Source organism: Tachysurus vachellii, chromosome 17 (genome assembly GCF_030014155.1).
Source record: "Tachysurus vachellii isolate PV-2020 chromosome 17, HZAU_Pvac_v1, whole genome shotgun sequence".
Taxonomy (NCBI): domain Eukaryota; kingdom Metazoa; phylum Chordata; class Actinopteri; order Siluriformes; family Bagridae; genus Tachysurus; species Tachysurus vachellii.
In genome coordinates, this window is record NC_083476.1 from 13,402,990 (window position 1) to 13,421,692 (window position 18,703).

General features: G+C 36.2%; 1 protein-coding gene across 2 annotated transcripts; it reads right to left on the reverse strand.

Moving 5' to 3' along the window:
* Nucleotides 1–6,161: 6,161 nt before the first annotated feature.
* On the reverse strand, nucleotides 6,162–17,261 carry chrdl2 (chordin-like 2). Of its 2 annotated transcripts, none has more exons than XM_060891666.1 (11): nucleotides 17,092–17,261; nucleotides 16,029–16,132; nucleotides 15,804–15,897; nucleotides 14,889–15,034; nucleotides 13,839–13,932; nucleotides 12,954–13,009; nucleotides 12,370–12,538; nucleotides 11,538–11,726; nucleotides 11,257–11,433; nucleotides 9,156–9,248; nucleotides 6,162–8,242 (listed from the first exon to the last, which is right to left on the reverse strand). In XM_060891666.1, exons 1-11 carry the CDS (start codon nucleotides 17,174–17,176, stop codon nucleotides 8,109–8,111), a joined length of 1,341 nt encoding a protein of 446 aa, XP_060747649.1. In that variant the 5' UTR covers nucleotides 17,177–17,261; the 3' UTR covers nucleotides 6,162–8,108. The 2 variants fall into 2 exon arrangements, with proteins under 2 accessions (XP_060747649.1, XP_060747650.1); XM_060891667.1 differs by having other exon boundaries at nucleotides 16,029–16,115; nucleotides 17,092–17,227.
* Between the last annotated feature and the right edge of the window lie 1,442 nt (nucleotides 17,262–18,703).

The following is an 18,703-nucleotide window of genomic DNA, read 5'->3' on the forward strand; positions in this document are numbered from 1 at the left end:
TAACCCAGGACTTTTTACAGTAATTGCATTGTGTTTCCGCTATAGTTGCTTCAAATTAAAAGAAAAAACAACACCTGACAAATTTAAAAAGTATCAGTTAAAATCCCACATTTTTCAGGTCTTTAAGCAACTGCTTTACCTCTATAACATGTCATCTACACTATAAAACTAACAATGAAAAAAATCCATCAGAAACATATTTTACTGTTTGTCTACTTGGTATCAAATTTATTTTAAATGTAAAATGTATATAAATATAAATGTAAATGTATTTAAATGTATATAAATATTGATTTTTTTTTAATTTTCAGCTTTAAATTCTAAAAGCAAGGCCCAGTTTGCACAACGAAATATGTCCTTGTAAAGCTTATTTCTCCCAGTATCTGCACTTGATCTGTAATCTTTTACCATTATAACATTTCAATTTACTTTCTAAACCATATAAACCTTACTAACTGCAACAGAAACACAATTAATTGTGCAATTTAAAAATACTTTGTATTAAGAAGAAAATTCCAACTATTAAAACCTTTCCAGACTAAAATGTAATAGTTAAAACTAAAGCTTATTTCTCTGCTGCAAATAAATAGCCAACTAATGTAAAAGTCTTCCTATTGAAAGTGTCTTCACAGTGAAATAAACTTTGGATTTCATTATCCATTAAAACAACATGTAGCCATTAGCTGTTTAGTTTTAATAGGTATAAACAAGTACGCACATGTAATTAAATTAGGTCTTGTTGGCATAGCCTAAACAAATGCAGATATTTGAGGAAAAAACTTTCAGACACAAAGAAAAAACTGGAAAATGCATTACCTTTGCACAATGGCAGTATTGTAGGCTATGAGGTTTAGCCAATGTGTGTTGAAAGCTTTATTCAATACCCCAAGTTGCCTTGAAACATACTCGACTATGGAGAACCATGACCAGAATAAAGCACATAAATTATGATGTTCTGTTGTTTATGATCTGGGTTAGACTTTTGAGTCACTTGGATAAAAAAACTTTGACTCACTAACTGTGTCAACCCTTTAAGTGCTTTTGTAGGGGTCATATATGAGCATATGAACAGGTGTATTTCACTATGTTATACACTGAAACTGTGAAAGCTGTGTCAAATACTCACATTAAACAGGAAACGTAAGTTATTAATTCTTAATATGAGTAAATCACATCTGAAAAATTAATCCATACTCCCTTCATGTGAAAAAATGTCACGTAAAAATAGATAAAACGTGGCTTTTACTCATGCACAGGTGTGAAATTCCATGTGACATTTCTCTGATGGATCTCTGTGTCACTATTCTGCTTATCCACAGCTTACAAAACATTCTCCACAAACCCTGCTGCATGCAGAGGTAACATGCGTGAGGCGCCTGCTCTCGATCACTCATTGAACTGTTGTTTAAAACACGAGGTGCCTCTGTGTCTCGGAGAAAATCTGTTGCTCGATTGCATGGCTATCGTCGGAAAAATAAGCTAGGCTACTTCAAAGTGCTTGTGAATTGGCATTGTGGTGTGCGAGTGTGATTAACTGTTTCCAGGTTTGTGTTCAAAGGTGTACTTGCACACAGGTTGAGCTGGTTCATATCTCCTGATCCTAAATGTGAAATTAGAAATCAGAACAGCTATATGTCAAAAACAATCCTGTCAAAAAAACTGCTGAAATTTACTGATCTTTAATTAATTCTGTAGAGAAATATCAAATAATTACAGTGTTTAACAAGGTTAGTCGATTTAAAAATGGGTAAAACAATACTCTAAATGTCTCAAAAAAGTGTAAGTGCCTTTTCTATATATATTAATGTATTTATATATATATTAATTTCCCTTGTTTTGTTCCATTCAGCATTTTTGCCCAGTGTCTGTGTTCAACTCAGCTCTTTTCCTCTTGCCCAGCCTCACAGATGTGGAATGCATTTTTCAGCCCAGGTGGAATAAATCAATTGGCATTTTAAAAAATATATCAAGTGAATCCACATTATTCAATTCAAACTGACCTCAGGCTATCTGCAAAGCCATTAAATATGAAAGTATTTAAGTGAAGCAGATTTAGCTACAATACAATTTTGATCAAAATAGAACTATTTTCCTATAACAGCACATACTGTCAATGCAATCTTTTTAAATAACATAGCAGTAGTTACTAGTTACTAAATTACTAATGGAATGTTGTGGAATTGAACTAATGGAACATCCCCAACTTAAGATAGTTCCTGTTACATGTAACCTATTATCAGATAATTTAGCCTTCCTTTCTTTTTTCTCTCTTTTGAAAATGAACGATAATTTTTATGAAATATCGATAATCTGTCAATATTTCATATCTATAAAACTGAACTTGATTGCTACAAAATCCTTGTTTTTTTCTTTAACACTAACAAAATTATATTAAAACACTAATGAATTAATATAGTGTTCTAAAATAAAACATTAATAAAACAACTTCTAAAATGTGCTTCTCATTATGTGCAAACAAATATATGAAGTAAATCACTGCATGCTGATTGAAAACAGATTTTTTACACTTGGGATTTTGTGATATAATCAAATTTGGCTTGAGGAAGATATCTCTCTGTTCAAACTGGAAAATATGTACGACATGGCTTGGATCATGTGGGATGTGGGAGCATATTGTACTTCTCCTGGGATTCTGGGAGCTCAGTGTCACAGCCTATTTTGGGGTGTTCGTGGGAAGGTGTTGGATCTCCACATCTGGAATAATCTTTGCAAATGTAAAGGTCAGAGGTACTTTACCGTTTTGGATCAAGAAGTGACGTTTTTAGATGGTTTATGAATATCGCCAAACAGTGTGCATGCAAGCTCTGATTGCACCTCAAACACTTTGGGTCTCATTCATCAATGTGTCACTGTGAGTTGGATGTCCATTTATCATAATCCTTTTGATTTAACATTTATGTGGAAATTGTGCGGTGGTTCTCCAAGCTTTTGCTGGCAGAGGCTAAACAAATGACTTTCACAAATTTTAGTACAATTAAGCCACTAATTTGCAGTACAGCTGGCAACACTTTTGTTTTATATATTCAACCAAATGTTCCCCCTTTTCTCCATCAGTTCATTACATTTGAGGGTTTTTTGTGACCCTTTAACAGTGGGCATCACTCTGAAGTGTTTCTGACTTGTAGCTTGCTACCGCCTGTACTTCCTTGGCATGAATCTGATCACCAGCTGAAACGATCAGGACCTGACTTAATGAAACAGAGTGAGAGAATGTAACCATCGCAGCACTCTTAAAAGATTTCGGAAGTATTAAAGGAATTCATTTGACTGTTCTTTGAACACCTTAATCAGTTATAAAATCTAACACATCAGAGTTAATTGCCTTATAGCCCTGGTTTGGCGCCCGTTGAGTCAGAAGGCCATCTAATTGATTTGCAATGCTTCAGTTCCTCGATATCCGTGAGGCACTAGAGTTCAGCAGCTCAGGGGCAGAATTTGTACACACTCAGTCACAGTTTTCTTAAATACAGCAGTATGCTCTAAGAAAATTATCTCTACTTGATTGTTTGCTTTAGAGAAAAGAAAATCACATATGTTTCATGTGATCATGAAATATTTTTGAATGTGATTATGTGAAGTATATGTGTTTATGTGTGATGCACTGTACCGTGTTATGACCTGATACTGCTTGTGAAAACATGGGATCATGTGCAAGTATTCACACAGGACCATATGTGGAGAAAAATTATTCATATGAGAAATGTGAAAAATTTAAATGTGAAAATACATCCACCATCCACTTTATTAGGAACACCTGTACACCTGCTTATTTATGCAGGTATCTAATCAGCCGATCACGTGGCATAAACCAATGAATAAAAGCATGAATATCAGATCAAGGGCTTTGGGTAATGTTCATATCAAACATTAATGAAGAAAAATCTTTGTGATTTTTGTAACATGGTGGCATTGTTGTTCTTTCCAGATGGGCTGGCTTAAGTATTTCATAAAATGTTGATCTGGGATTTTCACACACGACCTTCCGTAGCGGAATAGTGCAAAAGAAATGTGTGCAGAGGATCTGCAGGGCAAAACACCTTGTTTATTGAAGTCTACAATAGCTCTGATAAACTACAGATGAGATAAAATAGCTCTTTACAACCATAGTGTGCAGAAACGCATCATAAAACAAACAATACATCAAACATTCAGGTGGAAACAGGCTCACTGAAACTGTACAGTTGAAGACTGGAATGTTTTAATAGGTCTGTGCCCATAATAGCCTCAGATTCCTGTTCTTATTGACAGGAGTGGAACCCTATCTGGGCTACTGAGCTACTGTTGTAGCTCCTGCAATTTTGTTTATGTTGAGATGATTTTCTGTGATTATGAGATACTATTATATATCCTTCTTAGCAGCTTTAACCAATCTGACCATTTTCCTCTGACCTCTTATCAACAAGGCATTTCCAAACACAGAACTGTCGCTCATTCATGATTTTTTATCACCATTCAAGAATAAACTCAGAGATTGCTGTATTTGAAAATCCAAGGAAATTTGCAGGCCATCTGGTACCAACAACCATGCCACGATCAAAGTCTCATAGATTACACTTTTCCCCCATTCTAAAGTTGATATGAACATTACCTGAAGCTCTTGACCTGTATCTGCATGACTTTATGCAATGCCTTGCTGCCACATGTCTGATTGGTTAAATAAATGCATGAACATTCAAAAAAATCCATATACAAAAAAAAACAAACAATCAAATCACATGACAAAATAAAAACACATGGAGGATAATGTATAAAAAATAAATCCAGTACAAATGAAAATGTGTGTTTAAATGTGCACAATTAAATCCCACATGTTTAAAATTCACACTTGAATCATTTTCAAAAGGTCTTGAAAAGTCCTACTGTATATAATACATACTGTGCACATAGATTTATACTTTATCTAATCAGGGCTTAATTAGGCAGTATGGTGGTGCAATGGGGAGCGTTTCTATCTCACCGCACCATGTCCCTTGTTCTGTCTCAAGCTCAGGCTACTGTCTGTATGGGTTTCCTACTCATAAAAAATATGCCAGTAGTTGGATTAGTTATACTCAATTGCCCCTAGCTGTGGATGTGTGTGTTGATGATGTTCTCTGCAGGACCAGCATCCTGTCTAGTTTGTACTTCCACCTCTGGGATAGGCCTCAGTGTGACCCTGATCAAGATGAAGCAGCAACTGAAGATGAATATCCCATATATTGTTTTTTTTTTTAGCCTTTAGACTTTTTTAGCCTCTTTTTAACAACAGAGATAACAATATTGTTAGGTCTGCAGTTGTTGAATGAAATCCTTCATTTTTATGGCATGAAGACACAATAATCAGGTTGTATTGATTTAGTGACTGTGTTGAGCCTATGTGCTGCAGGACTGTAAATATTGTTGAACAAATATTTTTCAATACTTTTTGTCTCCTCTGTGTGAGGTTTAATGAACAATTCCATTTAACCCAGAACACATTACACTAACATGCAACTAAAAAAAACTTTATCCCTGTAAATCTGAAGTATTAACATGCCTGTATCTCTGGTAGTAAGCATGAACAGGAACACTCACACAGAGAACTGACCCTTCTGCTTGATTTATGCCCACTGACTGCCCCCAGCTGTTCAAATTGCCAGAGCCAAGACTAAGCATGCATAGCAGAATTGGCCAAATGCTATTTAGAGGGAATTCAAAACCAACCTCCATCCAACAATGAAAGGACCATAAAGATGCCAAAGATGGCAATGCTTAAAATCAAGTTTGTGCTCCAGCAACAAGTGTTGAACTCTGTGGGAAATGTTGCAGAACGTTCCAAACTCATCAAACTAAATATAACCCAGGTATAAAAACATATTGGATTCCATCTCAGGCATTATGGTATACACTTTTCATTCTTAAATATTTTACCAATGTATGAATTAAACAAACACTCTGATAATATACACACTGAGAAGAGTACAATAGGTTAAAATCTAATATATATTAGTAGCTTGAAAAGCAAACGCATTAAGGTTGAGCAATGAATTAAATCACAAGATCTCATTGATTGCATAATAAGATTTATGAGATGCGCTATGGCACACACACACACACACACACAAGCAGATTAGACAGCTGCAACTGTGATTTCAAATTTTTTAATTGTTAAATGTCTATACTGGTTTCTTGTCACATTTCCTCTGAGTACCAAGCAGGGAAAACAGAAAAGTATGTTGAAACTAAAAAAATTCTACTTATGTTTTGTCATATAGTATTTTCTTTTGTGTAATCTATACTGCTTTGTTTAATGTGTGCTTAGTCTCTCTCTATTTTTTTTTTTGCTTCTCTTCCAAGGTATTTTGGATGAAAAAGGGATAATAGAATAAATAAGTTTGTTCATGTTCATTACACTCGACACTTGATGGTCATGTCAATCACCTGACATGACCATCACTTAAAAACTGCATGATTCTGCAATTTGGTCTAGAACAGGATCAGCTGCAGCCTTGTTGTATCTCACAACTTCTACTGTTGTGTTCAAGTCCAAAATAATCCACTTTAAAATATTTGTTAACAGCAAGTCTTCTGCTGTTGGTGGCAAAAGTAAAACCTTAAATTCCTTTAAATTTCTTTTAAAATTTTTGTAGAGCCTATTTATACCAGCCACCCTTGGAGCACAGAGTCTGCCTCTGAGTCACTCAGGAGAGAACAAATTGCCAGAAAGTGCCAGATCCAACAGCCAGCAAAAATAATTCACAGCTTCATTGTGTGACTATTAAGGTCTTCAACTGAGGGGCTTCTGTTGCAAAATATTTTGTCAGGCCTTCAGTGAGAGATGAGCAGCACTGTCTGGCACTATGTGTGAGTCCAGGACAATGACTCATTGTGCTTGAGGAGGGAGGGAAAGTGGGCTTTTGGGGTTCAGAGAAAAGGGAAAGTGGATATTACTCTTTGAACTTCTCCAGTCTGGGTCCGTGGCCAGGCCCAGTTCACTGTGAACAAGCATGGATTATCCTCCACCTGGTGACCCGAACAAGGCTGTCGACAAGCAGCTGACAGTCCACGTCCTCACCAAACCTCCGGCTTGGCTGCAGAAGGACATCTCCATTAAACTAACAATCCTTTGTGAATTTGTTATTGAAATCATGTCAGTTGCCTCTGCCGTGAAAATTGAACTGTACAGTGATGTGCCATAACAGGTGGCTGAAAGCCTGATCAGTTGGTAAACTTTACAAATACTAGATATATTAGTGATTGCGGTTAAAATAAGGCTTGTTATTTCCTAACAAGGCCTGTCCTGTTCAGTTTTCTTGGAAAATTCTGACCTACATTTATATCAAATTAACAGAGCTCTCTTGTTGCACTCATGCTGTTAGACTACCACAACCCTTGAAAAAACAAACTATAACACTGTAGCGCATGCCAAAATTTTAGAGGAGAGCAAGTAAGAGCCACAAATCCTAAAAATCCTAAAGTGCCTTCAATGGTTCATTGTCCAGCCAGAACAGCTTATGTAAGAACACTTGCCTCTGGTCAGAAGTTCTCACATTTAATTTCACTACCATGGTATAAAATGTTCTGTGCATACAGACCTAATGTTTTTATTGACCTTTAATTAATGCATGTTTCCATTCCATCTCTTTTTAATTCCAATAAATATTAACATTCTTTTTAGTATTAAAATTATTTAATGGGTGTATAATTGATGACAGTGATAAAAATGTGGCCTACATCAACTTTATAAAAGCATCCCGGCCAATAATCTGCTTACATTCCTATCTCACTTGAATTACTGTACAAATATAGTCATTGCTTTGTTCAGCAATCACATCCACATGATCTTCCTTAATAAAAAGTAATATTACTATATTTCCCTTTCTTGTGTCAGAACTGAGACATATCTTGTGTTTACTTTCCCTTCTGTATTTTGAGCACACCATTAGCTTCACTCCAGTTCAAGGCTTCTACAAAAGCTACATCTCACGTGGGGCAGCAGAGTTCTTCTGCCGGTATTTGCTTTTCCACTAAAACACATTGTTTGTGTTCTGTTTTGTGTTTTGGTAATAAAAGAGGTGTTGGACGCTGAGCTGATACATTGTTCCAGACCAGAGAGGACACTTGGAGGACTAAGACGTGCAAAGAATGTCCAGCTGATCTGGATTTAAGTACTTCACTACCTCCTTAATGCCATCTTCACATGTCCTGTTTCTACTGAAGTCTTTCTCTTTGTCTTCTTCCTCTTTAAACTTTCTCCAAGCATCTAAAAGAAAAAAAATATTCACAGACTAAAACACTAAAATTCCATTGTGTGATTGCATTAAAGAAGTAAAAATCCTGAAAAAGAACTAACCAATCAATGACAGGACATGATGCTGTTATAGAAAAATAATCAACATCAGAGGGTTGTGATGAAGCGGAGATATGGCAACTGCATATCCTGAAGTGTTTTATGCCAATTACCTAAAATTGGCCTAAATGCTTTATTTATTAAAATACACATTATACCTTTTTAACCTTTTAACATTAAGTTTTTCTTAATGTTGTAGAAATTTCTGTTATCAAAAAGGCCATCAAAAACCCATAAAGCGACATCTTTATCACTGACTGTTAATAAGCTCTGACACATTTTTGTTGCTGGTGCTTTTAAAATTCGCTTATGTGGAGCAACGTGCCACACAAATCAATGTGTAAGTTGTTACTATAGAAATAATAACTAGAATTAGTGCTTTAATATAAATCTGTGGATTGTCTTACACATAAAGCTAAGCATAGCTGGTAAAATTCAATTAATGATAATTATTCAACACTTTTTGACCAACCAGAATCAAGAATATAATTGGTCTAATATTAACTAATCTAAATCACCAAGAAAGACAGAGCTTTGTCTCAGGTTTGCTTACTGACAATAACTACCAAAATAGAAAATCACGTTGAAACAAAAAATGTTTCTTTTTTATGTCCTTTTGTCTGTTGTTCTGCCCTGACCTGCAGGTGCCCCAAATAAGCCTCAAATAATCCACTGTATTACTCTTTTCATACACATTCACTAGGTACTTGTACATGCAATTCATCTGCAGTTTCTTATCTCTTTATTATATTTCATATACATGCAACACTGCATTAACCTACTAACACAATAAATAAGAAAGGATGAAAATAAGGGGAAAACTCACCCTCATCTAATGTAGTCAGTAGAATATAATTCTCTGGATGCTCTATAAGGTCCTTTTTTTGAACATCACCAGTTTCCATCAGATGTAGTACCCCTAGAAATATTAAAAATCATTTGCTTCCAACTTAACTTCTAGTTTTTACTGCAGTCTCTAATTTATTCTAAGGTTAGCACAAGGTCTGTAAATGTCTATTAAAAGAATAGTTAAAAAATAAAATCAAATGTACACAATTTTCCCCTCTAGTCAATTACCATGCAAGTCATATTTGATGTGTTCACTTACAACATTAGTAATTCATTACAGTTACGAGGCAAATTTAGCTAACTTTTGCGATCCTACCACCTGCCTATTGAATCCACTCCCTTCCTCTATGCTCCAGACTGCTATTATCAATGGATCCATAACATCTGGTCATGTACCAACTACCTTCAAAAGAGCAAGGGTTATTCCCATCCTGAAGAAACCTGCTCTGGATCCATCAGACATCAGTAAAAGTAACAGTAACATCAGGTATCACTTCTCTCTTTTCTTTCAAAAGTTCTTAAATGCATTGTCTATAATCAACTGTCTGCCTATCTCTCTCAGAACAACCTCCAATATCCCGACCAGTCTGGCTTTAAAGCAGTACATTCAACAGAGACAGCCCTTTTGGATGTCCCTGAGAAACTACATGATGCTAGATCAGCCAAGCTGTCATCTGTCCTCATCCTCCTTGACCTTTCAGCAGTGTCTGATACAGTCAACCACAAGACTCTCTTGTCCATCCTCAGGAGTCTGATTTGTGGATCAGCTTGGGATTGCTTAGCTTCCTACCTGGAAGGACGCTCATATCAGGTAACATGGAGGGGAGTGACATCTGCTCCATGCAGACTCTCCACTGGTGTCCCACAGGGCTCAGTACTTGGTCCTCTCCTTTTCTCCCTGTATACTCACTCTCTTGGTAAAGTTATTTCCTCACATGGGTTCTCTTACCACTGCTATGCTGATGATACTCAACTTATCTTTTCTTTCCCGCAGATACCACAACCTCTATTCGGATCTCAGCATGTCTGGCAGACCTATCACTGTGGATGATGGCTCATCAGTTGAAGCTCAATCCTAGCAAAACTGAAATGCTGATCATCCCAGGTGATTCATCCAAAGGACATGATCTTGCAATATCCCTGCATAACGATCTGAACCCTTCAGTCACAGTTTGCAACCTTGGGTTAACCATGTTGCTAATGTGACACGCTCATGTCGGTTCCTTCTCTATAACATTAGAAGGATTTGGTCATTTTTGTTCACACAGGCTGCCCAGGAACTTGTTCAGTCTCTTGTTCAGTCAAGACTGGACTACTGCAACTCACTGCTGTCAGGTCTACCTATGAACGCAATCTGTCAAATAATCCAAAATGCAGCTGTACGACTTGTTTTCAACCTGCCAAAGTTCTCACATTACACCACTATGCTGCAATACCTCCACTGGATTCCTGTGGCTGCACGCATCAGATTCAATACACTGATACTTGCCTACAAAGTTAAAAATGGACCAGCTCCCTCTTACCTCAAAGCCCACATCACTCCTCACACTGCACCTCACACCCTCAGAGCTACCAGCGCTGCTCGACTGGTCCCACCATCTCTCAGGGTAAGAGGCAAGTATACAACGACTCTTTTCTGTTCTGGCACCAAGATGGTGGAATGAACTTCCCCATGGCATTGGACAGCTGAGTCACTGGCTATTTTCAAACTTCATCTTATTCATGAAACAATTAAACTAGCACTTTCTTCCCTGTTTGTGGTATGTGTGTATTTAAAAAACCCCAAAACAAACAAACAAAAACTTTGAACATTGATTTAGGCTCATGGTATCTTACGTCTGTATTGTTTACAGCTAGACGTTTTATGTGTATTTATTTATTTACTTCATAATCATCAAACAATAGACTACAGAGACTATCCACAAAAATAAAAGTGTAAATGCAACCAAAATCTGAGATGCATTTCATATGAGAAATGTAAATACATCAATCTATCAAAGGCACATCCCTGTGAGTAGGTGATGTACATTCAGCTACACTGTGCTGGTAGAAGTGGTAGGTATTCATATTTTTTTTACCGTTTACTGTTTTCCATACTTGCACCTCAACCTCCGTGGCTCCTTGTCTCTCAATGGCAATTTTTCGCACTGTATCTTCCTCACGTGCAGCAGATGAAAATTCAACTTTATACACCAGAAGATTGTTATTGTCCTGTCCTGGATAATAATCTGTCCTATTGTTCTCATTCTTACTCTCTGTCAGATATGGAAAAAATATAAAAGAAATTCCAACATGTAAAACACCCAGGGACATATACTGTAGGATCACTGGACAATAAGCTGAAGGAGTGTTATGCTACCTGGGCAAATTTTACAGCATTTCCCTTCTATCTTCATGGGGTGTTTGCATGGGTACTGGTTGGGGCAGGTGAGGCGTCGGCACTCCTGAAGGCCATCTCTACAGGTGCACAGGATGCACTCCAGAACTTTCCCCAGCATGGGGTGCCACACATCACCATGGGAGTAGGTCTTCCCACTGTACGTGCAAGCTTAGACAAACGACTGTGAGAAAGTACTGGCTCCAAAAATATTTTGCCTACTGTATGTGTTGCTGTTTGTATTTTCTGCACATCCGCTTATAAGTATAACTGAAAAGATCTTGTCTTGTCTTCTGCATATAATCTCACATGTATACTAGAGATTTGTATTTAAGAACTGTTACTATAATCATAAACCACTGTCATGCACTTATCCCAAGATGCTTATTTATAGTTTGCTAATACTGAACATCCTTTCACACAGTATTATTTGTCTTTATAGCATGTTGTTAATGTATGTATGTATAATGATGTATTATCTCACTATCTGCTGTCACCCATAAAAGTATATGTTTGCTTTTGACTCTGCCTGCTCTCAAGTTTATTCCTCATATTGTTTTGTCGTTTTTCTTTTTCTTGCTCATTAAGGAAATCTAAATCTAAAAACTACATCCAGATTTCTGTAATGCTGCATTCTGACTAATTAGTTCTATTGATTAAAGTGCTATTAAATTGATTAAAGTGCTAAAAGTAGTTTAATCATATATGTTTTCTCAGAAATCATATAATGTTAGCTAATGCTAGCTACGTGGCAAAGAAACCGTGTCCACTCTTCCCTACTGACTAATTCAGCTAGAGATCTTGGGGAGCTCACCTCTTTGGTGCTGTCGCTCTAAGAGGATCTTCACTGTTGTATCAGCTGCTCCTTTAAGGTGCAGTGTTTGTATGTTAAGGCCTCTCAGTGAACCTCTAATTGCGGCTGGTGTTACACGTGTTGCTTGGTTCTTCATCTGTTCTCCAGGGCACTGGTCCACAGAATGCCTCTTTGGTTTGAGGAGATAAAAGAGAAGATCTTGGGTCTTTGTAATTGACTCACAGCTAATTTGCCCTTTCAAACAGCTTATTTTAACAAAACTGAATGTGCTTCAAAACATTTAATACATTTCTTTTAATTAAGGACTTTTGCTTTCACAAAAAAATGCTGAACATGTAAATCTTAATCCAGCTCTTATAGCCTGACTCTGCAAGGGGTTTTAGTGCACACCTGCCCTTTATGGATAAGCCTGAAAACCCCTGCATCATATTATCACATATGTATAATGTTAAATTTCACTGGAAATCGTACAATTGAGCACTAGGCTATGCAGAGCAGATTTATCGATATAAATGTAAAAATGTATTATGTATGAGTAATGATGCACTGTTAATAACAAGTACATGTACATAATAAATACATACTACTCCTCGGTTCAGCTGATGCCCTCCATCATCATTTGAATCATCAGGTGGACCCTCTGATCATGAAAGAAAAACAAGAGTCAGGTTGCCTCCTTAAATCTGCTTGAAAACTGCATGTATACTACTATTTATATACAATTCATTTTAAAACATGAGCATGATGCACACATGATGCACGCATGATGTTTATAATTACAACTTATAAAGTGAATCAAGTGAATTCTTGAATCTAACTGGCCAGAAGGTATTGATTCATTTTCTAAAGCAGCAGCAGTTTTGACTATAAAGCTAGTAATTCAAATGATACGTAATGACTTCTGTACATACATAGGTAATTATACTTAATGTCTTCTTACAACTTCTGTAAGTCAATCTGGATAAGGGCATCCGCCAAATGCTGTAATTTTTAAAGTGCTCATTCTATGATTATATAAATGATCGTTTTTTAAAGCAGCAACTCAAAATTTACATAATTGACATCTAACAAAAAATGAAAATGTGTCGTTATTTAACAAAGAGAAACATTATACAGTAATAGATATGGTGAAGTTTTCTATGAAGAAACATTTATAAATTATGGAAAGAATTTTCAGCGACAGACTTTTGTTACTGCTTCTAAGTTTTCCACTAGAGTTTCATGATAGAAGACTTGGCACTTTATCAGTAACATGACAAGCTGTGATTGTTGTCTGATTAACTTAAATAGAAAGGAAAGAACACATGCTTGTGAGCGATGAACTGTCTATAGATGCTCTAACGTAAGCAGTGACAGAAACTAATTTGTTCTCATTAATCAATTAATAATTGTGATCGCTGGCATGCACCCAAGTGTTTCAATCCTTACATTTTTTTATTATCTTAAATATTAACTTCTTTAATGATCACCTTTGCAAACAAAGCAGCATGTATCTGGAACAGAGATGGGAGAAGAGCATGTGATGGACTGACAGGTTTTCAGTCCGCAAAAGATATTTCCACCCTTGGAGGCCAAGAAAGAAAAGAAAGACAAGTGACAATGTTGACAAATTAAATGAACTGAGTTAATCATCATTTTACCACATTATATCCTGACCATAGTATCATGGCCTTTTTTTTTTAAAAGAATCTACAATTCAAATCTTCAAATATGCCTCCTAACATGTTATCATTTCTAGAGTAGCAACTTATACAGCGACTTATATGGTCTGCACTCCAAATTCATACATTTTTAAAACACACGTAATATTTGATATGATGAATTTACATTCAAGGAGACAATTATTCAATTAAGAAGATTAATCATATTGTAAGTCTGTAACTGTTTTCCCCTACAGAAAAGTCTTCAGGACAGACAAGACTATGAACTATCAGTAAAATAATAAGCTGCATTTTTGTCTTATTAACTTAGTAAAGGAGAAAAAAACAGAGGCTGTTGAAGGAATGCCTGTTTATAACATTATAATGAAAGTGATTGCTTGTTTTGCAGATGTTTCATAAGATCAAATGTATTCTAATATAGGATGAAGATTCATTCTTTAAAGAAAAAAGAAATTAAAATTGCTGTGTTATGAGAAGAATAAAAGACTTTGCTGTTATAGACAAAATGATCAAGCTCAAGGTGGACACAGAAATTCTGTTTTTTGCCAGACCACCCCATCATTCCCATGGTTATTTTCCAGTAACAGCAGAAAATGTTTTGTTCTTAACTTATTACACCAAGACCTAGGGTATCCTCAAGTCATAAGGTTTATGCAGTAAACTTATTTTTGACTACATTACCATCCAGAATCTTATATTAATATCATGGCATGCATATATTCATAAATGACAGTATTGTAGCTGGCTCAAAAATTTTTTACAGTAAAAAAAGTCTGGTAATTACTATACAAAATCAAAGGCAAGGTTGTGTTTTAAGTATATAAAAGGTATGTAGGGGAAAAACATGCAATCACTTACAGAGCATGTGCACATGACACACTGGTTGGACTGCCGGGATGGGAACAGATCGTGATTAGTGAACGTCTCGCCCATTTTGTATGTGGTTCCATTGTAGCGACAGGTTTTAACAGGAGCCCTCAAACCTGCCGGGGACCTCTGCTCATCTGTGCCAAAATAAAGCATTAAATATAATAATAGAAAAAGGAAACATTAAAAAGTATACATAACAAGCAACATATCTATCCATCCATCCATCCATTATACATCCATAAACAGAAAGACAGGCAGAAAATCAGACTAGTATTAAAAGTGACAAACACTCTGTACTGTAAGTGTATGCGTACTGCTCATTAAGTTTCTCTGCCTGAGAATCAGAACAGAGTGGGAGGAATTGAACACAAACTCAAAGCATTTCATGTATAATAATAATGAGTGTAACTACTGAAATACGAACCATAAAATGACAGAGCCAGCTGAGACAAGGCGTCACATAAATCTAACCATGTCACATGAATAATATTGAAGGAATTTAAACAACTCCTATAAAAATCCTAATGCCCTCTGTGCTGAACAGGATATGAAGACAGTCTCACTGCTCATCCAAGCAGCAATGCTAAAAAGAGTCACTCATATTTTATTTGTCTGTCTTCCTACCTTTCTCTCTGTCTGTCTATAAATACTATAAATAAAGCAGTTGGGTGAATAGTTACACAGTTAGATCAATAGACTTATATTTTATATATATATATATATATATATATATACATATCTATATATATATATATATATATATATATATATATATATATAGTACATATCTATAAAATATATAATAATAGTATATATCTAGTATATATATAAAACTGTCTCTGTCTGTCTGTTTGACTAACTATCTATTCCTTGTTCCGTGTGTGTGTGTGTATACCTGCATACCTGCACAGCGTGGGCAGCACTGCCGTGAGTCAGTCACTGGATTGTCACAGCGTAGAGTTGGGCATTTGATGGGGTTACACTTGACATGGCCAGACTTTGAGGGGTCAGAGATGCATGACAGTCAGCCAGAAAGAATATAGAGACAAATCTCGTTTACACACACACACACACACACACAATCTATATACACAGTATTCACTGTAGCTATCTGAGTACAGTACATACTTCAGTACAAGCACAGCGCATGCAGAACATGAACCCAAACGGCTCTAGATAAGGATGCCAGCTGTCTCCTGGGCTGTACGTCTTCTCCTTAAACGTGCAAAACACTACACATATGACACAGAAAATAGGCTCAGACATAACACTGCAATTTACCACTGAGGATTACAGCTTAGGCTTCAAAACATAACATTTATAATAATCATTATAATTTAAAAAAAGATAAAATGATGTGATGAGTGAATGAGTGATGAGTGAATGATGCGATGAGTGAATGATGTGATGAGTGAGTGAATGATGAGTGAAGAGTAAAGGAGTGATGAGTGAATGATATGATGAGTGAGGAGTGAATGAGTTATGAGTGAATGATGTGATGAGTGAGGAGTGAATGAGTGATGAGTGAATGATGTGATGAGTGAGTGAATGATGAGTGATGAGTAAATGAGTGATGAGTGAATGATGTGATGAGTGAATGAGTGATGAGTAAATGATGTGATGAGTGAGTAAATTATGTGATGAGTGAGTGAATGAGCGATGAGTAAATGATGTGATGAGTGAGTGAATGATAAGTGATGAGTAAATGAGTGATGAGTGAATGATGTGATGAGTGAAAGTGAATGAGTGAATGAGTGAATGAGTGATGAGTAAATGATGTGATGAGTGAGTAAATGATGTGATGAGTGAGTGAATGAGTGATGAGTAAATGATGTGATGAGTGAGTAAATTATGTGATGAGTGAGTGAATGAGTGATGAATGAATGATGTGATGAGTGATGAGTAAATGAGTGGTGAATGAATGATGTGATGCGTGAATGATCTGATGTGTGACTGAGTGATGAGTGAATGATGTGAATGATGTGAATGAGTGATGAGTGAATCCGAGATTGAGCAGGTGACAAAAAGCGCTTTATAAAATCGACAAGAAAATGTCCGATACAAATATATTCAAACATCACTCATTATTCAAATTCATTATGAAATTTAACAGCAGATCTGAGGTTATACAAGTAGCCCATAGTGAGTAACATCTCAACATTCTGCTTAATGTAGTCAGTCTGACACTTACTTTTTCGACTTTGAGTAGCTTCTGTCTCACACACCACAAACCAGCGCATAGCGGCTAAAATAAAAACATGCTTCAGGCAGGCCATTCTTCTCCTAATTACAAAGAATTCCAGTGAACAGATATCCTTAACGTTTTCTCTTAGTAACTGCGACAGCAGTGACTACCGGAGAAACTGCTGCAGTCCGAAAACGCTAGCGGGGTTTATAGAAAAGCGCCCTCTACAGGAACACGGGCTATATTACACAAGTGCCTCGGGGAAAACCAGACACAAAATACATTCACATTCCAGGCATTTAACAGACACCCTTATACAGAGAGACTTAGATTTTATACAACTGAGCAATTCAAGGTTAAGGGCCTTGCTCAGGGGCCCAGCAGTGGTAGCTTGGTGGACCTGGGATTCAAACCCATGACCTCTCAATCAGTAATACAACACCTTAACCTCTGAACTACCACATCCCTGTCTCTGTAATGATTAAAATATTTTTAACTGCTATTTTAATAGGTAATTGACAACTTGACTATTGCTAATACGACCTATACAATAATAAATCTATTTAAAATGCAATCGATTCAATTCGCATCATGAACATCAGAATGATGTAAAATGTGATACCAGTGACTGTGGCATGGCTGCGCATCTGGTATTTTCATGCATTACACTATTGAGTTTATACAGAATTGGGCGAAAAGAAAGAAACAAACAAACAGACACACAAATAAACAAATTGAAACTCAGTGAGCTATACTTATGAGGGTGGAAACACACTGTTGATGAGAGAGCTAAGAGGAGAATGGCCAGATTGTTTCAAACTGACAGGAAGGCTATGGCAAAAATACTTTTCACAACCATGTTAAGTAGAAATGCATCTCAGAACACTTTTCCAATGTTGTAGTTCATTCAAAAGAGCTTTGATGACCTAAGCAGAACAGATCATTTGAAATAGAATATATCAATTCTCCATTACAGTGGGTTTCAGAACAGATGTTGCCTGTTGTGCTGAATTCATGTTAGCGTTGAAAACATGAATGAAGGAACCACCAATATTTAAATTATAAAAGTGAAGATTTGGGGACATGTAAGGAACAGCAAGTTGGTTTGATGCAACCCTATATGCAGTTTTGATAGAGACTTAAAATCACTTTTGTATTTTGCTCTGGATAAAGGCATCTGCCAAATATAAATGTACATTTTATCAGCGTTTGACACAGCAAATTAAACGTGTTTAATCAATATTGTATGACGTTTCAAACATTTTAGCCATTTATAGTTATTTTTGATGTTGTGGAACATTTGTGAAACAAGTTGCTGCTATTACTTACAGTATTGCAGCTATAAATATATAGCAGACTTTCTGTCACCAGAGTCTTTTTACTTTTCTCTTAAGAGAGTTAATAAGAGAGTTTCAGAAAACCTTTTTTTTTTTTACATGGAGTGATTTTTCCAATGTTGTTGTAGCCTATCCACCTTAAGGTTCAAAAAAACATTTCAGAATGCTTTTGCAGCCCTGAAATCTAAGTACAGGAATGTAAAGTTACAATGGACAAATTTCACCTTTGGATTTAAGGACTAGAAAAAGTATCCAGTGATATACAGATGATAAATTTGCTC